This window comes from Eleutherodactylus coqui, chromosome 2 (genome assembly GCF_035609145.1).
Source record: "Eleutherodactylus coqui strain aEleCoq1 chromosome 2, aEleCoq1.hap1, whole genome shotgun sequence".
In the NCBI taxonomy this organism is placed as follows: domain Eukaryota; kingdom Metazoa; phylum Chordata; class Amphibia; order Anura; family Eleutherodactylidae; genus Eleutherodactylus; species Eleutherodactylus coqui.
The window spans coordinates 204,283,315-204,308,965 of NC_089838.1; the positions used below are offsets into that span (position 1 = coordinate 204,283,315).

At 43.4% G+C, this 25,651-nt stretch overlaps 1 protein-coding gene across 6 annotated transcripts in view; it reads right to left on the bottom strand.

Moving 5' to 3' along the window:
- The window catches only part of KTI12 (KTI12 chromatin associated homolog), a 53,075-nt gene extending 27,786 nt beyond the window's left edge, over positions 1–25,289 (bottom strand). The window contains exons 1-4 of one of the 6 annotated variants that reach the window (XM_066592268.1): positions 25,247–25,289; positions 15,543–15,703; positions 12,218–12,269; positions 9,149–9,201 (exon numbers count right to left, since the gene is read on the bottom strand). In XM_066592268.1, coding sequence (XP_066448365.1) covers positions 9,149–9,201; positions 12,218–12,269; positions 15,543–15,690 — 253 coding nt within the window. In that variant the 5' untranslated portion in view covers positions 15,691–15,703; positions 25,247–25,289. Of the gene's footprint in view, positions 1–9,148; positions 9,202–12,217; positions 12,270–15,542; positions 15,707–25,172 lie in introns of all 6 variants that reach the window. The other 5 variants (XM_066592266.1, XM_066592269.1, XM_066592272.1 and 2 more) reach the window with 5 other exon arrangements.
- Between the last annotated feature and the right edge of the window lie 362 nt (positions 25,290–25,651).

Genomic DNA, 25,651 nt, shown 5'->3' on the forward strand with positions numbered 1-25,651 from the left:
CAAACTAAACCTGGATTCAACACTGAAGACGACCCAGTTCCACTCCATAGCAGTCCAGTTTCAACATTCATGACACCAATGCAAACTGAGGCAATGGTGGGTGTAAAAAGCAGTACATGTAATGACATAGTGAGACCAAAATGTCCTTCAACCAAGTGTCTGAAAATGGTTCAGAAAGACACAAGGGCCTATAACTATGGATAGCAGACAACGAAACAGTGGGAGCTGCTCATGCTCATCAAATGATCATTTCTACCAGTGGTCCGTCGAGGGCTTGCCCAGCCCAGCTGCCTTATGTGCGTACCCCCACGCATCCACTGGTTTCAGTGGGCAAGTCATCGATACAACTATCCAGCTTCTCGGATTTCAATAATGCTCCCCCTCACAAACTGTTAAAAACTGGGCAAAATCTTTTGATTGCGTCATAGAGGCATCAAGTGGTCAACAAGCTATACGCTAATGGAAAAAGAGGTCTTCTAAATAGCCTCTAAGATCCTTTCAATAGGCCAAGGGTGGAACCAATTTTACAGCCTCAGGTGACAAGACCGTTCCTCTAATCACACCACAACTCTAATTATTTGCATATCTGCCCGAGATGTAACTGCATGCTGAGTTTTGCAGCTAAAATGACAGCTCTTTCTATGCGCTTGTTCTTTTCTGACGAGTGTGCACATATATATATATCTGCATGGCTAATTGACTGGGCTGACCTGCACCACATTTACCACAGTTAAATCAGGCGCTTTGGAAGGTTTTATATTAGGTTTCAGCTCCGTAGCACCTAACATTTGACATATTCGTAAAAAAATAAATTAATAAATCAACTTAGTATAAAAGTAAAAAATAAAAACTATCCCGCGCCTTGGCAGAAAACCAATCTTTTTTTATTCTTTAAAACAACGCGTTTCAACACAATGTGTCTTTTTCAAGTCCATGAAAAGACACATATTGTGTTGAAACGCGTTGTTTTAAAGAATAAAAAAAGATTGGTTTTCTGCCAAGGCGCGGGATAGTTTTTATTTTTTACTTTTATACTAAGTTATCCAGCCCGACCGTGAAAGGATATCCCTGGACGCCACTCCAAAAAAGAAACATGGAGAAGCAAGAAACCTGCTGAAGGCTAACGTGGACAACAGGTGCAGAGGGGTTAACTCCTTCACCACCGGATTAACCCTTCTGGCACCGGATAAGTCCACCTTTCATTTAGCTACAAAAGCATTTTTAAACTGCAAGTGAGGCGCATTTTAAAGTACATTTTCTAATTAATAAATCAAAATATAAACAAATATTACAAGGGGTTTCAACTGGACCCCCTGTATTAAAATAATAGGAGTGACCAAGACAGCGCTGGATCACGACAGGTGTGGAGGGGTAACTATAATTCACGTTATTTTAATAAAAGGGAATCCTTTTAAAGTAGGCTTGTACAGTAACCAGACAACCCCTTTAATAAAAATCTCTTCAGGCTGCTACTGGCAAAATGGCAAATTTCTGCGCATAACAACCCAGCCATTTTTCTTTACTCACTGTAAACAAACTGTACTTTATTATGTTGGCCTAATATCAGTAGCCACCAAAGTTACAAAAAAATAGATCTGTTCAAAAGTCAGGGAATTTCGCTAGTATACCGATATAGATCTCTCTCCCTCTACTTTATATAGTAGGAGATCAATTATGCGAGTGGCCACTAAAAGGCTTGAGGGCAGTCTGTTTAAAGCAATGTCTGGCAGAGAAAGGGTATACATGCCATGATTAAGAGACACCCGAGTATGTCTTAAGGCCTCTTTACATGGAGTTTTGAGCGATCATCTTTGCACAACTCTGAGAACATTGCAGCTGTTTTGCATATGCAAACAGTTGCTTTGTTCTCGCCATGTCCTGCTGAGCTCCTGGCTCAGAGAAATGGCAGGAGGGCTGACAGCTCCTTTGTTCTCTGAGCTCTTTGTTATCAGTGCCGCCCGCTGGAGAAGAAAAATAAAATCAGCGGTCGGCACTGATGAGGCTCATTACTTATTTCTAGCTGGCTGGAAGTGAGCGATGATTGAACAGTGCACGAACAATGCATGATGTAAGAGCATTTAGACAGAACAATTATCGCTCAAAAGATGGCTTTTGAGCAATAATCGTTGTGTCTAGATGGGCCTTTACTGAGCGAAAAGCTGCTGTGTTTCTCAGCTCTGTGTCCTCTGTAGCCTACTGCAGTCTAGTAGGGCCTGGCCATTGTGAGGGACGGACGTTATCTGCTATGAAGCACGATAGGGGTAGGAACCTCCTATGCTAAAACAGTTGTTGGTATGAATTGCTGATGTAAAACTGTGGCATTAGGCCTGGTAATGAGGGTTGATACTGTGTTTAGTTAGTGGCTCTACAGCAAGACTTTTGTTTAATGTTGCACACTGAAGAGCCTGCGAGACAGTGTGAACATTTTTATTGCTTTGCTTCAGCAGAATAGGACACCCAGCTTATGATAAGAAGATGGGGGTTAGTCATATACAAACCACAAAGTTATTACATTATGGTGGAGAATGCGGGCATAAAATGGCACACAAAGATGCCATGGAGGTGTGAATTGTGGACTGTGAAAGTTTCATTGAAAAGCCTGTTATTGCTGCTGAGTGTGTGTGCGCGCGCACGTGCTTCTTTTTAGACTGTTATATCTGAAGAGATCTAAGCAGTCTGGGAAGTATGCTGTACAGATTTACAATAGGGAAAAAAGGTATTTATTTAGTCAGATATCAATTGTACAAGTTCTCCCACCTAAAAAGATGAGAGGCCTGTAATTGACATCATAGGTAGACCTTAACTATGAGAGACAACATGAGAAAACACATCCAGAAAAATCACATTGTCTGATTTTTAACAAATTTATTAGCAAATTATGGTGGAAAATAAGTATTTGGTCAATAACAAAAGTTCATATCAATACTTTGTTATATATTCTTTATTGGCAATGACAGAGGTCAAATGTTTTCTGTAAGTACTCACAAGGTTGGCACACACTGTTGCTGGTATGTTGGCCCATTCCTCCATGCAGATCTCCTCAATAGCAGTGATGTTTTGGGGCTATCACTGGGCAACACGGACTTTCAACTCCCTCCAAAGGTTTTCTATAGGGTTGAGATCTGGAGACTGGCTAGGCCACTCCAGAACCCTGAAATGCTTCTTACGAAGCCACTCCTTCGTTGCCCTGGCGGTGTGCTTGGGATCATTGTCATGCTGAAAGACCCAGCCAAGTTTCATCTTCAGTGCCCTTGCTGATGGAAGGAGGTTTGCACTCAAAATCTCACAATACATGGCCCCAATCATTCTTTCATGTATATCGATCAGTTATCCTGGTCCCTTTGCAGAAAAACAGCCCCAAAGCATGATGTTGGCACCCCCATGCTTCACAGTAGGTATGGTGTTTTTTGGATGCAACTCAGCATTCTTTCTCCTCCAAACACAACAAATTTTGTTTCTGCCAAACAGTTCTACTTTGGTTTTATCTGACCAGATGACCTTCTCCCAATACTCTTCTGGATCATCCAAATGCTCTCTAGCAAGCTTCAGTCGGCCCCGGACATGTACTGGCTTAGGGCTATTTCAGACGACCGTATATCGGCTCGGTTTTCACGCCGAGCCAATATACGGTGTCCTTGTCTGCAGGGGGAGGAGGATGGAAGATCCAGGAGCAGGAACTGAGCTTCCGCCCCCTCTCCGCCCCTCTCCATTATTTGCAATACGAGGGGGGCGAGAGGGAGCGGGGCTAAGTACCGTCTCTTAGCTCCGCCCCTGTCCCGCCCCTCCCATTGCAAATAGTGGCAAGGGTCGGGAAACGGGTGGGAGCTCAGTTCCTGTTCCTGGCTCTTCTATCCTCACCCCCTGCAGACAAGGACACTGTATATAGGCTTGGCGTGAAAACTGAGCCGATATACGGTTGTCTAAATAAGCCCTTAAGCAGTGGGATACGTCTGGTACTGCAGGATCTGAGTCCCTGGCGGCGTAGCGCGTTACTGATGGTAGCCTTTGTTACGTTGGTCCCAGCTCTCTGCAGGTCATTGACTAGGTTCTCCCGTATGGTTCTGGGATTTTTGTTCACCATTCTTTTGATCATTTTGACCCCACGGGTTGAGATCATGCATGGAGCCCCAGATCGAGGGAGATCATCAGTGGTCTTGGATCTCTTCTATTTTCTAAATGATTGCTCCCACAGTTGATTTCTTCACACCAAGCTGCTTGCCTATTGCAGATTCAGTCTTCCCAGTCTGGTGCAGGGCTACAATTTTGTTTCTGGTGTCCTTCGACAGCTCTTTGGTCTTCATCATAGTGGAGTTTGGAGTGTGACTGCTTGAGGTTGTGGACAGGTGTCTTTTATACTGATAAGTTCAAACAGGTGCCATTACTACAGGTAATGAGTGGAGGACAGAGGAGCCTCCTAAAGAAGAAGTTACAGGTCTGTGAGACCCAGAAATCTTGCTTGTTAGTAAGTGACAAAATACTTATTTTCTACCATGATTTGCAAATAAATTAATTAAAAATCAGACAATGTGATTTTCTGGATGTGTTTTCTCACGTTATCTCTCATAGTTGAGGTCTACCTATGATGTCAATTACAGGCCTCTCATCTTTTTAAGTGGGAGAACTTGTACAATTAGTATCTGACGAAATACTTTAACCCCCCCCCCCCCCCCTGTATTTTTGTTAAGCATTAATAGGTTAATCTACAAGATTTTGGTTCTGTTACTGAGAGCACTAATTGTTTCTGGTGATGCACATTTGTATTGAACATACAGCAAAATTTAAACTTTAATGTGGTAACTTTCTGTAAAAGATTCTCAAGTTGTTAAAAAGCTATTGTCATTAGCACACGACTAAGAACATTGAAAAGCTATTCATGTGGCAAATAAACTGTGGCATACAAAAGTTATCTTTGTGTGTTCCGAGTCAAGCTAGACTTTGTGACATCTGCAGCTGGCATCCAGTCTGTGTGTAATGTTTGTTTCAGGTACTGTATACATTTACTGTGCTCATTTTGGTACCATAATTATAACCAAGCTAGGTTTTGTGCAAAAGAGATTTTTAGTAGCCCTCTATAGTTGTATTTAAACAAACTTTCACAACGTGTGAGCATATTGGCAATAGGTTTTTTTTCTTCCCCTGTGAATTCACAGTTTGCGTCAAACAAAATGGATAGATGCCCCCTGCTAAGCTCTATGACCCACACTGGATATACTGCGGCACACCATATGTAATATTAATCCTTTCCAATCCACCATCTGACGTCTAAAGACATTCTGATTGAAGGCGGTACAGCTCCGATGTCGGAAGACGTCCAACAAGGTATTCTTACTGTAGATTACTGGCTGCTCTGTTGTCGGAGGCCTCTCCAGCATGTCCTATACCGCAGTGCTGGCTCTAGCCAACAGATGGCGCCATTGTATAATGGCAGAAAGAGAAAGCCCCCTAGGAAACCAAAATTGGATTGCAAAGGGTTAAAGGGATATTGTGATTTGTCTATACATCTACCATACCCATTACTGGAAAACTATTAATTTGGTGTTGTAACAATTAACACAATGTCTGATGTTGACCAGTGGGAGTCTGACTGATCATAACACCCCTTAGGATATATACATTTGATAGAAGGATCCTATGCCATATACTCTACACGGGAATGTGACCTGTGACTGTCAAAAATATATAAAAATCCACCTAAGGCCGATCAGGATTAGCACCTCAACTTTTAAATTTCCCTTCGTGCTTCTTGTGAGTCATTCTGTCTCATTACGTACACTAGTGAGGAATTATATAACTGTGTGTCAATCTAGACACTATAATTACTTTGTTACACAAAAACCTCAAATGACTTCAATGTCTTACAGGAATCAATCACAGAACCGGCTAGTGGCTGCGCAAATTACAGATGGATTGGAAATTAAGCTGGAAACTTTGATTAAACAGGACACTGCTTATTTGCCTCTACCAGCAAACGCAGCTCAATTTGCAGCAGTCCTGATGCTGGAAACTAAAACGGTCTGTACCATTTCCTTCTTCTGCTACTTGGAAGACAATGTATAAAACAATCACTACACTTCATATACTGTCGTTACCTTTACTGAAGGCTGAAAGCAATTTGTATACAGGGGCACGCGTGGAAGTTTCATTACACACAAGAGTAGCCAGCTGAAGTCCACGTCTGGTTCCTCCCCATGTGAAAGCTACAGTATTCAGATATTACATTTAACAATAGCAGTATCGAGTACATTATTGTTTCGCAGAAATCTCACAAATCTCCCTTAAGAATTATCATATATGACAGTGCAGCACCTTATTTAGCTCCTGGCTGCAGTCTGCTAGGGAAATCAATGATCTATGTATGATTTGGACTGACATGACTATTGGGTCACAGCAGTGCTCCTACAGATAATTTAAGTAATTTCACAGACTTAACACGCAGGTAAGTACAATGTCATAATAACCCAATTGCATCCTCACATGGGTCCAGAAGCTGAGCTATGCAGATTATCTGCTTGAGCCCTCATTCCGGAAATCTATTTTAACCACTGCAATGCCAGCGAGTGACAAAGGGAACACTATTCAACAGTCCCCTACAAATCTGCTCCTCTGCTAGCGGACTACTTGACCCCCCAAAGCTACTATTGTGGTAGTGAAAGTCCCTGGTGACCAGTGGTACCTATATCTTATTAAGCAAAGACAAAACAACGCTCAACCATCCGAGATTAGTATAGTGATGGAAAATTGTGGTCAAATGCAAGGTCTGCCTAACCATAAAATAAGGCTACCCTTCTAATTGTTGTCCAAAACTTGACTATCCCTTTGATACATTGCCAAAAATCTGACAGTTTGTCAATCATTTACCTTACTAATATTAAATGAAAAAGACTAGGACAGATAATTACGTGAATTTCACGGGCCATGACACAAATCACAGATGTTGTACAATACCAAGATGGGGTGGACATGATCGTCTATCTAAAATCTGGACTAATGTAATTATTAGGCAATTACATTATCATTACAGCAATAAAACTAGAACAAAGGTTATTTCTACATACTTTAGACAAAATGATTTATTGTAATTGGCTATTTAATAAGCTGGATTCTTTATCTACTCTCACAACTCTATGTAGTATACCATCTGCTGTCTGTTAGCATATCCTGCCTAGACTGGTTTACCGATTATACTACAAAATGTGTCACACAGGATGGAGACACATGTGAGAAGGCAATATCAGATGACCCATAGATTGCCGGGGCAAAAAGGGGTGCGTTTACTAGATTGGGGTTCCAAGCCCCCCCATTTCCCTGCACAACTGTAGCAAGGGGTATGAATGGAGTGACAGTCCAGAACACGTCCTGCTGCTCCATTCACAGTCTACAGGACCAACAGACAGCCGAGTAGAAGACCTGGCACATCCACTTCAGTGATCAGTTCATAAATTCTTGTGGTATAACCCCTTTAAAGCAGTTAGCTACAGGATAGATGATAAATATGTAATTGTTGTGGGCTTCACACTGATCAAAAGAATTGGAGCCCTAAGTGCCGATTCTCTTCCCTGTATGCCCCTTGGTCACATTTACAATATAAAGTGTCTATCACTCCATTTAAATTCTTGCTTTCTGAGGTTGTGTAGTAAAGAGGAAAAGGACTCAGAACCCCTGTTTTAGTGAGTGGCTGGGGTCTCAGGTAGTAAATGTTTTTCCAATTGATTTTGACCCAATTCCACTAATGTCCAATGCAGTGACAGTGACATGGTGGTTGAGGAAGAATCCGTCATGGTATCGGTGCAGATAGTCAGCCAACAGGTTCCTGCAGCATTCACCATTAAAATATTGTGGAATGATGACCAAAGGTCCTAGGCCATGCCATTAAAACATTCCCCAGAACATGACACCAACAGCACTGGCCTGTTGAACCCAAAAGGTGCACTCATGGTATATGGCATCACTCTGACCCCACCATCTGTATGATTCAGCAGGAAACGTGACTCATCGCTCCAGATGACCTTCTGCCATGTGTCCAGGGTCCATCAATGTCTTTCCTGAGTCAGCTGACCCACTGTGACACAACCTTGCTGACATACCTGACTTTTGATCCTAGGATCAACCACATGTGGCCTGCCACTGTAATCTACCGTTTGAGGTCTGTTCATGACTCAAATCAGTCTTGGAACAGCCAACAAAAATGCTTGTTGAAGAAAAATTGGCATTACACTTCTGTACACAAAGAACCTGCTCACAGTCAAAGTCATCCAAGTCACCATATTTACCCACAACTGCCAACTGCTGCATAAGGGAGGGAAAAGCACATAATCTCAGAGCAGATTGTGACGTGGCCATCAGCTTGTACTGTGCAACTGATCGAGTTGTAATGTGCCAGCTGTTCCTAATACAGTGATCAGTCTGTCACCAATCAGAGGCACTGGGGTTGCACCCGGGTGCAGGATCCTTAGGGGGCCCATAAGGCTTCTCTTCTCCATATAGGGAGCCCAGTGCTATGAATAAAGCATTATAGTTGGGGGCCCTGTTACAGGTTTTGCATTGGAGTCCAGGACCTTCAAGTTCCGCCTCTGCGTTAAGGGATTATGAGACGAGCATCTTTAGAGACGAGCCTTAGCGAGTATAATGTGCCTTAGCGAGTATACTCGCTCATCTCTAATCCTAAAGCCTCATGTCCACGGGCTTAAAATCCGCAGCGTTTCTCCCGCACACGGATCCGCGCCTCATAGGGATGCATTGGACACCCGCAGGTAGTTAAATACCTGCGGATGTCATTTTTTCCGTCAGGCGCAGATCCGCGTGCGGGAAAAAAAATGGACATGCTCCATTTTAGTGCGGGTCTCCCGTGGGGACGGCTCCCGCAGGCTTCTATTGAAGTCACTTCCTGAAGCAAGAGTCTGCACTGCCTGCAGATTTGTGGCTGCTGCAGTCCTGCAATCCATGCTTAAACGTGCAGATTTCAAGTGCGTGCACACAGCCAAACAGTCTTCAGCATTCTTGGCAAACATCAATCTAGTGATTTGACACGCGATTATACTTTGTTACAGGAAACAATCATATGACCAGTGAATTAAAGGGTCAGTGGCATAGAGTTTAATTCATTTTTGTTATTTCTTAAATAAAAGCCATTGAAATAAGAAGCGGTCACCTTTAATGTAGTTGAGGGAATCCAGAATGACAATATCTTCTTTATTTAATTTCCTAAAATAGCAGAAAACCAGAATATATTTCAGTACAGGACTTTAAAATTCTGCACAATCTAATCCGCCCCAATCCCCAGACACAAAACCATCAGCAAATTAGATTTGTTCAGTAGTACTCTGACCTCTGCAAAAGGAAATGCAGGGAGCTAAGACATTAAAGAGGTATGAAATAAACTGCAACATTAAGAAGCCTAGACAGAAGAACATTTCCTACCAAGTAAATGCCACTCTTTAACCCCTTGAGGACACAGACATTGTTTCTACATTTGTTTTCTCCTCCCCATTTGGAAAATAAAATAATGGTTTTTTTTGTCGACCTAGCAATCCGATGGCTTAATTTTTTGCAGCACGAGTTGTATCTTTCAAGGATATTTTTTAGTGCACCATATAATGTACATTAAATTGGCAAACAAATATCTAAATAGGATGAAATGGAAAAAACTCAATTGAACTATTTTTTGGTGGAGGGGTGGCTTGTTTTTACGGCAAATATAATGCAGCAAAAATGGCATGACTTATTTTGTTGGTAAAACGCCCTCTTTTTAGGTTTGAAAAGTGTTTGATTCATGCTTATTATTTTATGTGGATGTGCGATTTTCCTTGAACAGATATCTATTATTATAATATAACTATGCAGAGAATTAAGTTGAGTGACCCCCTAATGGTAATAACTAGAGATGAGAGCATACTCGCTAAGGGCAAATACTCGAGCAAGTACCTGCCTGCTCCTGAGAAAAGATTCGGGTGCCGGCGGAGGAGATCCGGGAAGAACGAGGTGGAGATATTCCCCCCCCCCATGCTCCCTCCTGCTCACAGCGCTCACCCCCAAAACTTTTCTCACGAGCGGCCAGGTACTCGCTAAGGACAATGCTCGCTCGAGTATTTGCCCTTAGCGAGTATGCTCGCTCATCTCTAGTAATAACACAATATAGTATAGAGCCTGGTGGAGATGGAACAACTACTAATATGGTAATTCAATAAAGGTTTCATGAAACCTTACAAGGAGGAAGGAAAAGAAACTGTAGTAGAAAGCATGGCAAAAATTGGACTAAAGTATAAATAAGAGTGAGAAATAAGTTAAAAAGTGCAATCTTCTGATGGCAATGAAGCACTTGATAACCATATTAGAGGAGGCAGGCAGATCCCTAAAGTCTAACCATACTGCCAAAAGTGGAGGAAAATCCTGAAGCAGCTTCATCTAATTAAGAGGATCCAAGTTTTTCCATGTATCTCAGAGTCCAGGGCTTCGACACACACCAAGCGCACTATAGTGATACTCTGCTTTCAGAACCTGGGAATAACCTGTCTCATGGCCATTATAAAATGTCTCAAAAGACCTTTTTCGACCCAAGATACAGAACCCGGAAACATCGACAGGAGGGCAATCTCCGGGGTGATATTGGTCGATGACCGACATGAAGATTTATAGAAGGCAGAGATGTCACACCATATGTGAAGCATCGCTCCAGGGGCTGTAGAACTCCAGCATAAATCAGAAACTCATGAGAATATTCTATGTATCCTGGCGGGGGTTCCACACCGGTGAGATAATGAAAATCTTTTTTAAAATCGTTTGTCACTATCTTGACTGCCATATATTGTTTTTTTTCCAGTTGATACTTTCTTCGAAGGCTTGTATTTTTGCGGGTGCGATATGATGTTTCTATTGGTACTATTTAGGGGTAAATACGACTTTTTTATAGCTTCTTATTAATTTTCATGGTGACAAGGCAACCAATAAAAGCGCAATTTTCGTATTGTGCCTTTTTTTCACAACATTTACCATTTGGCATAAATAATACATTTTGATAGACTGGACTTTTACGGATGCAACGATACCAACTTTGTTTAATTTTGTTTTGATTTTATTATATATATATATATATATATATATATATATATATATATATATATATATATATATAAATGGTTTCTTCGACTTTTTTATAAATGTTCAAAGTAAAGCAAAAACTTAAGTTCCTTAGGGGGACTTGAACTTTCAAACATTAGATCACTTATGCGGTGTACTGCAAAACTATAGTATTGCATTATACAGTATTTTGAGAATCTCTCATTCTATTAAGAAGTGCCACAGGCACATATTACTAGGTAAATATTCATGGCAGCCCTGGGGGACCTTTACAAGGACATTAGCTATCATAATGAATGCAACATCACAATCTCGTCATGAGGGGGCCACTGAGGCCATTTAAATGCCTCCATCAGAATTGACAGCGGTATTTAAATGGTTAAGAGTCACAATTGGAGTGAACTTCAATCGTGGCTGTTGTGGCTGTGTGTCAGCTGTCAAAAACAGATGACATTCACAGTGTATGGATCGTTGGTCTGATTCCGCAGAGGTCGGCGACCCCGCGTACTTGCTTTCATCTGTATTGAGGATGACCATGGCAGCTCGCTGTTGGTCATGCACAGTAGTTTTTTTTGTTTTTTTTTAAATCTTAGCTTTTCCCGCGTTGTCATTAGGTGATGACACAGGCACCCGCAACCTATATGCAATGTCAATTGTGGATGTACTGCAGGTCAGACGGCTTCCATTGACTTCAATGGAATCTGCACAAAAATAGAATGTGCTGCACTTCTGATTTTATAATTGCAATCGCTGTCCGCTCACATGTGGATGTTCTAGTTTTTTAATGAACGCGGAATAGTCCACATGGATGATGATCGCGGATTCCACAACTCAAATTTGGTCATGTGGCACTGGCCTTAGTCATCAATAACGGATTGGCATGGGTCCGCTGCCTCGAACCCCACCCATCAGCTACCTGTTGGGCCCCTATGTCTGTCTTTGAAGCCGGAAGCACAGACTGTAGTGTCCAAATATTACTCTTTACTGTATAAAAGTAAAATTGTAACCCAAGGTCGAAGTCTTAAAACCAACATGTTTTACAAAAACTGTATTTTCCATATCGAAAATGACACAAATTATCAAAACAAAGTATTATAGAGAACTGGCACTTTTATATGAACCATAAATGAAGTGATTTTAGAACCTTTCAACTTCGGCCCTCAAAGCGCCGCGTAGATCCTTCTCTTTTCGTGAATCTGTAAGAGAAAGATTTCCTCCTTTTATTACCTCATTTATTAGAATTGGTAACTACAAACGAGTATCGCTAAGGAAATAGGATCCCGTATTTACCGCGATACTTTTACACACAAAAGATAATGTTTTCGTTCCGAGGTCATTGTCTAATTAATGTAGAGCCTGGCAGAGCGAGACTGATGGGAGGCAGAAGCTTCTCATCTACATCTAGAAGTACATTTCCACCACTCAGACAAGGATAAGTCCTGCGAGCAGCAATTAATATTTCTACAGACGGCAGTCGGTGACACAGGTTTTCATGCCAAGCTTTTCACCTGCATTAACAACATTTCACACTTAGCAGGTCTCCTAGCAACGCCCAATGTCCGCTCTGACACCTACACAGCCATCGGGCGCTGGGGCAGCAGGGTAGACCGCTGCCGCATCCATCTCTATTCATCTTCTCCACATTACAATTTGTTAATCACATAACCATATGAAAACAATAGCCTGAAAAAAAAGCTGCGGATACAAAGCTATAAAATCTCAAGTGCATCTACCGTATATACGGAACTAACCAATTCGTATAGACAAATATAACGTGGCGCGTGGTGGTGGTGGGGGGGGGGGGTAGACGTACGGAGGGATGCAAGGAAACAGTTGCATCACATGCTCCATTCAGTGTTTGATACTGAAAACAGTAAGTCGCACAAAACCTCCATGTATTCCTGTAAACAAACATTTTGGGTCAATGCTTTTTCATTTTAATTTAAATGACAACATTCCACGGCGGTTCTAAGCCACTTACTTGTCAGTATTAAACACTGAATGGAGCATGTGATGTAACTTTTTTGCACACCTCTGTAAGAATGCATCAGTTATGTCTAGCTAAAGGATCCACAAAAAATTAACAACAGATCCTTTTTGCTCGGTCATGATACTCTCAATTCTGAAGCTGCAGCCCTGTGCCTTAGGCTGGCTTCACATGGACGTACTGGCGTGCGCAATAAAATCCATTTCATTGGGTTTGTACAAATTTTCATATTCTGTGCACACTTTCTACTGTCACTGTACTGCAACTCTGACATGCGGTTTTGCTGCATTTCTGCAGCGTGTGAACGCACCCTACGAGGGGTTTTCCCACAACTTAAAACGGTTTCATAACCACTCTGTCCTTTCTGGTTGCCGCTGACCAGGACATGTGACTGCTGTGGCCACTGACTGGTTGCAGTAGTCACAGCTGGTTAGCAGCAACCAGAAAGGAAAGAGGAGTTGTGAAGCAGTTTTAAATGGTGGGAAAACATCTTTAAAGTGACATCGGAGTTCCATATGTGTAAACACTAAACCTGAAGACAGACTTTTACATGATCATGAAACTCGTCAAAGACTTCCAATATTCTTGTAGTTTTATTGCGTTTACAGTATAGCATTTTCATGGTGCGCACTACAAGAGATCTCGCCAAAAGGTTTTTAGATAGGTCCCCAGATCTTCATGCTGCAGCGCTTCACTCATCTGTCAAATCTGAGCTCCTGGTGACATCACGGTCAGCACCATGAACCAATGAGCAGAGCACTGAACCTGAATTGACTTGACAGCTCTATTCCTAAAATATCCAGATCTGTCATTGGGGAGAGGAAGTAGCAGAGGATCCAGCCTCCAGCAAGTAGAGCACAAAGACAACACTGAGGGAAATAAAGCTTCGAACCCGTGAACAAAATGTTCTTCAATCACTTCTAAAAGAAGAAAGTAGCTGGCTAATGGGTGCTAGGTTCTTATATAGGCAAAGCATATAGAACGCCCTAACATTCTCGTAAAGTATGCACTACAGATCAGTCCTCGAATGACATTGCATACTGGCTGCGTGCCGTCTATCGTCATGTACTATCTTGGTGTGTATGTGTGACAGGCTACAAACAAAGTGCTTTGGTTTGTGATGTTTTTTTCCAAAATGCAGAAGGCTTTGTGTATGGCATTTTTTAAATAAAAGGCTTCTCGTTGAGGACTCCTTAACACTGGTAAGAGCGATATCGGGCAGCGATTCACGGACCAATATCGCTCTCGCAAACCTTCTAAAAACCCCTGGATGCGAGTCATTTTCATGTGAAAACAGCCTCACATCATTGCACGGGGTTCCCTTCATCCCATTGCTTTTAATAGGGTGGCAGCAGCAGCGCCGGCCCTATTGAAAGCAATGGGAGAAAAATCGCAATCCCTTGCTGTAGCTGTGACAGCTGCAGCAGGGAAATCCTTCATCCAGGGGTTTCACCTTGTTCTCAATGCCACTGCCATCCGTGTTCAGTGATGAGGGGACTCCCCACGGGGATGAAGGAATCCTGACGCTGCTGTCACAGCAGCTGCAGAGGATCGCAATGTTCTATGTTTTCAGTGGGGCTGGCGCTGCTGCCGCTGGTCCCGTTGGTAACAAGGTGAAACCCCTGGATGAAGAAATCCCCTGCTGCAGCTGTCACAGCTGCAGCATGGGATAGCGATCTTCTCCCATTGCTTTCAATGGGGCAAGCCTGCTGCAGCCATATTAAAAGCAATAGGATGAAGGGAACCACCGCAGGAATGCGAGACTGTTCATTGGTTTCATAATCATGCGTTTTCACTCACTCTCGCAGTGTGAAGGCGCCCTGAGACACCAATTTAAAAAAAAAAGCTTGCTTTATATATTATACAATTTTTTTAAAAAAGCTAGTAAAAATAAGCCAGACATATCAACTGTTCTAGTGCCCGCTTCACTGGCAAAATGCACAGGGTGCAGAGTGGAAGCATGTAACTCCGACCCCTGTCTAGTGGCTGGCACTGGTAATTGCAGGCGCAGCAGTCATTGGTTTTAGTGGAAGTTAGCCGCTTCCACTCTATGCCCGCTGTATTTTGCTGGTGGTGAGGAACACTGAATCAGCTGACGCAGCATGTGTTTGACGTGAGGTAACATAATCAAGCGATGTGAATGGAAAAAAAACAATGGCAAGGGCAGAAGATGAGGTAGTCAGTATGGCTTTTCAAAGTCACATTGGTTGAGATCTTCCAAACAGCAACTGATGGAGAAAGCATCCTTATAAATAGGTAACTATTGCATATGGTGTTACAGTATGTGATTGCTGGGTGACAATGTAACACATGGCATTGTTTGGATTCATCCCCATTCTATGTCAGGGGTAACTGTTATATAGGTTTATATCTACATACAGAAAAAGCTAAGTTTACATATTCACCCATTCCAGCTATGCAGAGTTAACACATCAATAATCCTGGACCAATGTGATTTGTCGCTCTTCTGACTGCTGCTCACCTGCATATACAGAATTCCTATCTACTTCTAGAACATGGTCTCCAACAATGTAAACTTTTCTTCCTTTCTGCTCCAGGTGTTCCTTCAGCTCTAATGCTCTTCGACTTTTTCCGCCGCAAGGTAATCCGCACATCACAACAAGTGGCATTGTTGGAACTAGCCTGCTGGAATAAACACATCAAGCTATCAGAGCACAGATAACACCTAACGGTAAGGCTCCGCAAACATCCCATTTGGGCCATACAGTTGAGGCTGGGAAGAAGTGTTATATAATGGTTGAACATTTTTTTAGACAAACTTTTTATGGTCCCACTGATTGGATCGGTTAAAAATGGTTGCTGTATTTTTCCAGAATAGAGGAAGACAAATGTCCAGTATTGTATAAAACATGGTACATTTGGATTCACCCGCCAATGACTTCTATCAGATCATAACAATTGTAGAATATATATTTTTTGCACAGCATTTACAGGCTTAGTATGCTATCATATTCAGGAGCCATTTAAGAATAATTTCCAGATGAAAACTATAGAAAAGCAGCACCCCCTCCCAAAAGTAAGTTTACACACACTTCTTAATTTATATCAATTTATTTTAAAAAGTGTGTGTGTGTGTATATATATATATGTGTGTATTTCTTTCCCCCCTGAACGGAGGGGGTCTCACCGCTGGGATCCTAAATGATCACAAGAATGAGGGTCCCATGCTCTGCTCTGCACCCCTACAGCGAAAAGGAACAGTGCGTAAGAATGCCTGCTGCCACATCATTTAGCTCTAAAGACCCATTTATACTGGACAATTATCGCAAAAAATTTGCTGATTGTTTTAGCATTAATCGGTGCGTGTAAATGGGCACGGAGCACCTGCATTTCAGGCACTTTTCGCTGATCGTTAAAATAAAGCTCACCTAAAAATCATCGCTCACTTTTATCAGTCGTTCTCCCATGGAGAACAAAGGATCTGAGCGCAGATATTAGCCTCGGGCTATTAGCTGCCTTCAGGGAAGGCTTCATTTGCATACCCAATTGGTATTTAAGTAGCTACTTAAATACCTATTTTTTTAATGCAAAATAATCGCTCAAAGCTGTTGCTCAAACTGTCGTTTGAGCGATCTTTGAGCTATTATCTGCTCGTATAAATGGGCCTTAAGGGAGTGTAAGGGATAGCGGAGTAGAAGCATTGTGTTCAGTCTTTGAAGTTGTAACCTACATTGTCAGGCTGGTTTTATTGAAAGCATTTTTAGCAGTTTTTGTTTCGAGGGTTGAGCGGGGCTAAATAAGGAGTGGTCAGAAGTTATGGGCCATTTACACAGGACAGTTATTGCTCAAAATTCATTCAAACAAATGAAATTGAGCATGAAAAACACTGCTGGATCACGGGCTTGTCATTCTGTGTAGACACTCAGAGCTTCACTTAGAAGGTGAAGTGCTGAGCGAGAAGTCCGCGATCCAGCAGTTAAAGGGTTGTCCCGTGATAGCAAGTGGTGTTAAGCACTTCTGTATGGCCATATAAATGCACTTTGTAATATACATTGTGCATTAAATATTGGCCATACAGAAGTTATACACTTACCCCCTCCGGTGTTGGCGTCCCCGTCTCCATGGCGCCGACCGAAGCCTTCTTCTGCCGGGATTAGACGCGCTTGCGCTGTCTGCCCTCTTCTGTCCCGCTCCGGCGTGCTCGCGCTGCAGAGGCCTTCTGCGCATGCGCGTCTAATCCCGGCAGAAGAAGGCTTCGGTCAGCACCATGGAGACGGGGACGCCAACACCGGAGGTAGTAAGTGTATAACTTCTGTATGGCCAATATTTAGTGCAGGATGTATATTACAAAGTGCATTTATATGGCCATACAGAAGTGCTTAACCCCACTTGCGATTGCGGGACAACCCCTTTAAGTCTGTCAGCGGTGACTTTAGCCCTCGTGCAATCATTTGTCGTCCCGGGCTATTAGTTGTAAGTTAAAATGTGTCATTTTATAGTGTCAGTGATGTTTTAATCGAAGATGCAACATGCACTAGCTTTGAGGTTGATTTTTATTTTTTTTTTTTAAAGAGATAGGTTTTTTCATAAGCTTCCCAAAAGAAGTCAAACACTTGCACAAAGTTAGGCAAAATTAAAAAAATATACAGTATATACTGAAAAATGAAGGGTAAAAAAAAGGCAAAGTAGCAGGCATACATTTGAAAGCACAAAAGTGAATGACAACTCAGGTTTTAGGTTTACACATAGCAGAGTTCTTGCAGACATTACTGCAACTGAAAATGAATCCCATACACCTCAAAAACATTGTTTCTGCAGCAGGTGAATGGATATTTACAGGTACTTTGTCCAGCTATAGAACAGTTGGGCCCAGTGTCCACTTACACGTAGGGATTCCACTGCTGAATCCCGCATTGCCATAGGGAGAAATAAAGGTTTTCTTACCTCTCCGGCTCCAGCGCGGATCTAGTCAGTGTCGGCTGGATCTTCTTTCTTTAGCACGGCGGATGCATCTGGACGTCCTGGTGACGTGCCGGACACATACATAGTGCTTTTTTTAAATGTCCTGCTTTCCCGCGGCACAGCCGCAATGACAGCTGTGGCTGTGCCGCGGATATGATTGCTTGTGTTGACTTCAATGGAAGCCGGGGCCAAAACGGAGCATGATGTGATTTTCTCCCACAGCGTGCGATCCGCATGCCAGGAGAAAATAGCATCCGCATGCTTTTAAATAGTTTGCGGACGCTAATGCATCCCTATGGGAGGCTTTGACTTGCGGGTGACCCGCAAATCAAAGCCGCAAGTGGGCATTGGGCCTTGAAAAGATTTGTGCAACAAATGGACCACATGTGAACATACCACCCAGATCCTTCAAATCAAGTATGATCATAGTACAGTATATAGAACATGGTATATATAGCACCATGCTTCCAACCTAATATATTACTCCAACCAGACACCTATATCTGCAGATCACCACACCATGACTAGATAACTACCATACTACAATGTTTCGACTCAAGGAGTTTTCATCCTCGAAACGTTGCCGTTTGTTCGTCTGAGAGGAATAAAGCGGATTTGTTTTACACCATCGATGCCGTCGCATTTCCCTATTTTTGCCTGTACTTTCGACCTTAGATTCAGGTTCTAGTGTGATTTTGCATTGTTATTGCCCTGCTGGAGACAATTTGTAGGATTGTGCTGCTGGCATTCGTTTCTTTGTTAGATAACTACCATATGGTAACTAAATACACTCATTGTAAAAAAAAAAAGGGAGTTGTCTGAATCGAATGAAACTTTGTCAGATTGGAACATTGATATAAGTAAGTGATTACAGTATCAGAGCAAAATGATAACCAACCCCTTGATGGGAGGCTCTAGTACCCTGTTGTACTGCCTCTAGATTGGATAGAAGATGTTATACAGCTGGGCATGGAGGCTCTAGTACCCTGTTGTACTGCCTCTAGATTGGATACAAGATGTGATACAGGTGGGCATGGAGGCTCTAGTACCCTGTTGTACCACCTTTAGCTTGGATACAAGATGTGATACGGGTGTCATGGAGGCTCTAGTACCCTGTTGTATTGCCTCTAGCTTGGATACAAGATGTGATACGGGCAGGCATGGAGGCTCTAGTACCCTGTTGTACCACCTCTAGCTTGGATACAAGATGTGATACGGGTGTCATGGAGGCTCTAGTACCCTGTTGTACCACCTTTAGCTTGGATACAAGATGTGATACGGGTGTCATGGAGGCTCTAGTACCCTGTTGTACCACCTCTAGCTTGGATACAAGATGTGATACGGGTGTCATGGAGGCATAGTTTCTGTATGGTATCCTGCGGCATATTGGTCCACATTTGCTATAACTAAACCTCTTGCAAACTTGTGGGCTGTCAAAGTTGACATCCCAGATGGTCCCATACATGTTCTATTGGTGATAAATCTGACAACCAGGCAGCCATGGAAGTGTGATAATGTTGTAGAGACATTCCTGTGACCCCCTTGCTGTGTGCGGCTGAGCATTATCCTGCTGAAAATGGCTCTTGGAAGCCGCCAAAAGAGGAACACACGTGGCTGCAGGATGTCCTGAACATATCTCTGAGCTGACATTGTCCCTCGTACCACTACTAGGGGTGACCGACTGCTGTATGTGTGGCCCCCAGACCATCACACTAGCAGTGGGGGCAGTGTACTGCTCCACAGAAAAGGCAGAATTGAGGCGCTCAACATAGTTAGTGCCCAAACTAAACCTGGATTTGTTGAAGACAATCGGGTTCCACTCCATGGTAGTCCAGTTCTGTCGTTCAAAATACCATTGCAAACAGAGGCATCGGTGGGTGTCAAGGAAGTCGTGAGACCAAACGTCCTTCAGTTAAGCACCTGGAAATGGTTATAACAGATACATGGGTTTATAATGATGGTGCCATTTGTGGCAGAGGAGGATGGCGGACAATAAAACAGTTGGAGCTGCTCGTACTTGTTTGATGATCAGATGATGCTCCCTTCTGGTGGTCGTCAGGGGCATCCTGAACCCGGCTCCCTTATGCGTGTGCCCTCATGCATCCACTGGTCCCAACACCTCCTTAACCCTTTCCAATCCACTGTCTGACGTCTGAAGACATTATGATTTAAGGCTGTACAGCTCCGATGTTGGAAGACGTCCATCGGGGTTCTCTTACTGTATATTGCCAGCCTCTCAGGCTGTTGGAGCCTATCCAACATGTCACCTCATGCAGTACTGGCTTTAGCCAGCATATAGCGCCGTTGTATAATGGCAGAAAAAGAGTAAGCCCCCTAGGAAAACCAGGATACAAATTGGATTGGAAAGGGTTAAAGTTTGATCAGAGCGGCCTAGGAGGTGGGCACTTCTTTGATACAACCATCCAGCTTTTCGCATTACAATAATGTTCCCTCCTCAAGCTCTTCTAATTGGGTGGAATCTCTGATTATGTTGTAGAGGCGTCTAGTGGTCAACAAGTTTTTTATTTTTCTAATCAGAGCTCCTTATGCCTGAAAATATCTTATAAGGACATCTCACAGTTCTATTTAGAATAATTCCGCCCGTATGAAAGCACCCTTACCAAGATGGGGCCCTCTCATTAAGCGTAACTTACAGTAAACAAGCATAATCACACAGTAATTGCTGCATGATCAAAAACTGACAAAATTGCACACATCTGATCATGAATTGCTAGGGGTTTTCAATATGGTTATAAGCGCTGCGGAATAAATTGGCACTATACAAATAAAGATTATTATTATTATTAGCTGCATGGTTCTTACAGGTGGGAAACAAATTACAATTGTTTCACTGGTAAGACCCGACAGCCAAAAACAGTATCACTCAGGTGGTTTGGACACTGCCCATACATCGGATACATGGGGTGGGGACATTCTACAAGAAAGGAAGGTCTTCTTGTTAATTTATATTCAAATGAGCCCCATTGTTTAACAAAAGGCAACTGCATGCACAGCAATTCCATAATATATTGCAGACATACTGATTATAGCAATTGTCCCTTTTTAAAAGTGAATGTGATGACAAATGTAAAGTAAGGGACAATTCTGAGGCTCAGTATATATTATGGAATAGCTGTGCATGTAACACCCCCTTCTAAAAGAGTAATCTCTAGGGTTGTTCACATTGTGTAGCAGTGACTTCAATGGAAGCCGGCCGTGCGTAACACACACAAAATCGCAGCATGCTGCGATTTCTCCCCTGTGAGCGCAAAGATCGCAATCAATTTCCGCTCATGGGCAGGAAATCACATTTTCTCATAGCATGCTATGGGCTGGATTTGCTGCAGAATCCGGAGGCGGAATCCTGCTCCAGATTTCGCAATGCAAATTTACCCATGTGCAGGAGGCATGAAAACAGTCTAAAAGTTGTAGAAAAAAAAAAAAAAAGAAGAAGAGCAGCAAGATTTTACTTTTAGGCTAAATTGCCCAGCCCTCTTATTAGACATGGGAAGCACTAATAAAATTATAATTTGGAAAACCCCTTTAATAATAGTGCCCCAACAAAATAATAGTGTCCTCACATAGTAAGAACAGCACCGACAAATGTGGCCCCTAACCCTAATAGAGCACTAGTAGCCAGCAATGCAATCACATCAAACTCCCTGTCATGCTGTCACATGAAAGCCCACCTCCTCCCATTTATTGCGCTCAATACAGCATGGTCTGAGTGCAGGAAAACCGGGAGGGGGGGAGAAGAGTCCAGTTCCGATGCTGCCAGGTGATCATGTGACTAAGCAGCGCGACGGGAAGTTTGACATGACAGCACCCCTTAGCACAGCAGAAATCAGTGCGGTGAGGGAGGCCTGTGGACCTCTAGCTTAGAGGCCCTGTAGCAATTGAGACACCTTCCACACAGGACAGAATATTCCGCAACACTATGCCCTCCAGCGGAATATTCAGCACCAAAATATGCACTGCGAACGTGTAATTGGAAATAGCAGAATCCTGCCAGCAATTCTGCAACAACATCCACAATTAGTGCAGAGTTGTGTATGACATTCAAGGACAGCAAAATATGCAACGCTGTTGTGAAATATTCCCCAAGGCTGCGGCACTGGTTGTGTTTTGATGCTCATGTGCCCATTGTAGACACTAGTATTAGTCTACCTTGACGCCACCAGCTAGAGGTTTGACATGGATATGCCCCTCTCACACCCCTAGCTCCCTATTGGCTGCATTCCTGAAGGTCCTTAAGCAGCATCAGGATAGCGATCTAACTGTCCCGTGCCCGCTGTTATCGCCTGTGTGCAGTGATGTGCGGCTGTCAGCAATCCGCTGACGCCGCTGCTGGAAGTCACCTATGCACGCAATTGTGCCCTGTACGGCTGTCGGCTCAGAGGACATCCTGGGGTGCAGTGGCCATGTGCAGCGATGTGCGGCTGACCTTACTCGACGGACCCCGCTGGTGCAAGTCTCCCGTCCCTGCTGTTCTGCCCTCTGCGGCTGTTGGCTCAGAGGACACCCCAGACTGCAGTGTGCGCTGTGATGTGTGGCAGTCGGCACTCCAGGGACCCCGCAGCTGTAAGTGTGCCGCCGTGCTTGCATGTTTGCCCCTGGCCTCTCAGGTGGTGTCTACACACCCCTTGGCAGTATCATGGGTGAGAGGGGGGTCGTTAACTTATCACCAGCTTGTGAGGGAGCAAGGGACCGCAGGCAGAGACCAGCTGGCAAACTGTATGCAGGCCCTGATAAATTACCTTCAAGTACCTTGACGAATGCAGCCAATTGGAAGCTAGGGGTGTGAGAGGGGTGTTCCTCCTGTCAAACCCCTAGCTTCCGGTGGCGTCAAGATACAATAATACCGTAGGCACTGTTGGTGGTGAACAGGGGATCAGCACGGGCGCTCTGGCCACTTTACTGCTACCCAACCATATACAAACAGCAAGCTGCAATTAATTGTAGGTCATTCCAGGACAAATCAGCCAACAGGGTAACACCTTTATATAAAAAAATCCCCCATATCTTGATGTTTCTGACCACAAAATTTGAGAAAAAAAAAAAGATTCTTGATGGTGACCAAGTCTATAGTGACAACTGTTTTAGTGGTGTCAGACATGTCCAAATACACCTGAAGATGCTTCATATCACGAACTGGGTGAGTAGTCTGCTTTTGTACATAAGGTTCGTTCAGCTAAACAATCATTAAGGCCGCCTGCACACAAACGGGTTGGATTCCGCAAGCTGATTTCCGCTGTGAAATCCATTCAATTCATTGCGGAAAAGAACTGCGAGTGTTTTGTGGATGATTGTGAATGCACAGTGTATTGTCTTATGGAAAAAATATCGTAAGCAGGCGATCACGCCAGAAAGTTGCCCAACCACCTGGAAAAACAAAGGGTAAATCCCAGACGACATTCTCTTGTGTCTCTGGTGGTGAGAGATTGGAAACCGCCTACAGAATGGCAGACTGCTCTCTGGGTTTTGGAGAGCAATGAAGCTGCCTATATCTAATACCCGGCGACTGCACTGGACGATGGGGTGTTCATCGCTGTCCTGCATTGTCTTTTCCAACATTCCTGCTTCCTTTTATTCATTTTGTTATGTGGTCTCTTAGCAACCTGCAAACTATCCGCCTACAAATCCAGGTCCATGCCCAATGTAACTGCGTATGCACTGCGATTTGAACGCTCCCATAAAGATCAATGGAGCGCATCCAAACTAAAATAGAGCATGATTCGATTTTTTTTTGCGCTCGAAAGAAAAAGAAATCATGATTCCCATCCGCACGTCGTCTCGAAGCCGCGGAAGTTAATACCTCCCAGTGGGCAAATATTACAGCGTCTCGTCCATGCGGGTGCCGGTTACGGATTCCGCAATTCAAATCCGTTCGTGTGCAGGAGGCCTAAGGAACGCAACTTCTTGTTTTTGTAATTCTTCCATTAAAATCAATGAGTAAAAGAAATAAACGTTCAATTCGGTTTCTTTGCTCCAAAAAGGCCTGAACTGCGTGCGAACACAAGTGTGAATCCACCCCAACTTTTTACGTATGCTCATTTAAAAATAGATCTGTTAGGCCCAATGCCAACGGCACGCCCAGAATTGCACAGCGGATCATCTTAAGAAAGTTTTAATAGCTTGTGGGTGATCGCGGATTGTGCGTTTTCATCTCCTATGAATGGAGCCACATCTGCGATAAAATGGAGCACGCTGTGTTTTTAGATTCGTACGGGACATCTGCAAAACACCTAAAAATCTAATCCGCAGGGTTTCATGCAGTTGCGGACGCCCCATTGTTTCCTACGAGCGGCTAGAGATGTGGATCTCCCGTATAGATTTCATAAGTTAAATCCGCACGCGGACATTGGGCTTTAGAGCTGCGTTACACTTCCGTGTTTTTAACGCTGTGTTATTGCTGCGTTTTTTTTACGCTTTTCTCAATGGGACTTTCTAATTCTAAAAACGCATTGACACTTGGTGCTGCGCTATTTTTGTGTGATGCCTTTTTAACATTAGAAAGTCCCACTGACAATCGTGTGAAAAAAAACGCCAGTGTGTGGGAGCCCTTAGCCATCAAAAACAGAACCAAAATCGAAGGCTTTCCTTTCAGCTGTGCTAACACCTGACTAGTGGTAAAAAAAAAAAAATTTTTTTTTTTTTAAGCAAAATAAAAGCAGACTCCTGCGCTATCGTTTCTGAAAGAAAAATAAACAAACAGGAATCAAACAGAATGGAAATTAATCGTGCGCTAACTGAAGCTCAGAAAATCCGTTTTTCAGCTCCTCTGATGGAAACACACAGTCAAAAAGGTCACCAATTGCGCATTCGCTCGGACAGTTAAAACAAAGATATATATTGGTTTTTTTCCAGGATCATTCAGTCTGCTGTATGAGTGAAGGACAACGACTGGCCGATCGGTGCTTAATACATCAGTGCATCACATCATCAGATCAGACCCTGTTGTCCGTAGCAACCAATGTCCACGGCACTCTAGTGTACACAATGTACCAGAAGGGGGCGCTAGAACCGACCTGTACAGTATAAAACCAGCAGCCCAACATGTACAGTCACGGGGCGCTAAGAAGGACGAGTAGCCGCAGTCACTGCCCGCTGCAATCTACCGTGTGTCCGCGGACACGTACCGGCCGGGCGCAGTTGGTTACAACATGTGATAAAACACCGCGTTACATACGTGACTTAGCGAGAAGCAGGGACAGACCATAAAACTACGGGAATACCTTCTCCTAGCGCTAGACAGAAACACACCTGAAGAACCATGGGCGGCGCCATATGCAATTCCCGGCATGCACCTGCTTCCGGTCACGTGGCGAGAAGTGACCCGTCACCCCTGGCAACTGCTTGGATAGAATCAGGTACTAGAAGGCACGCGGTGCTCTGTGTACCTGAAGCATGCGCAGTAGTGTTCTCCACGGGCCCCAGCATGTATAGGGAGGACTCTACAATGCGTGTATTCATGTGCTGTTATCTTTATAGATAAAGCCTAACAGTCAGCTGGCCACTTTATACTGTGAGGGCTAAAACAAGCTGGCGCATGAAGCGGGTACATTTTTTTTTCTTACCATTCAAATTTTGCGCCATTGCACGCCAGTTAAAAAAAAAAAAGAAGGAAGATAGGCCCTGCCCTATCTTTCTCACAAGTAGAAAAAACTA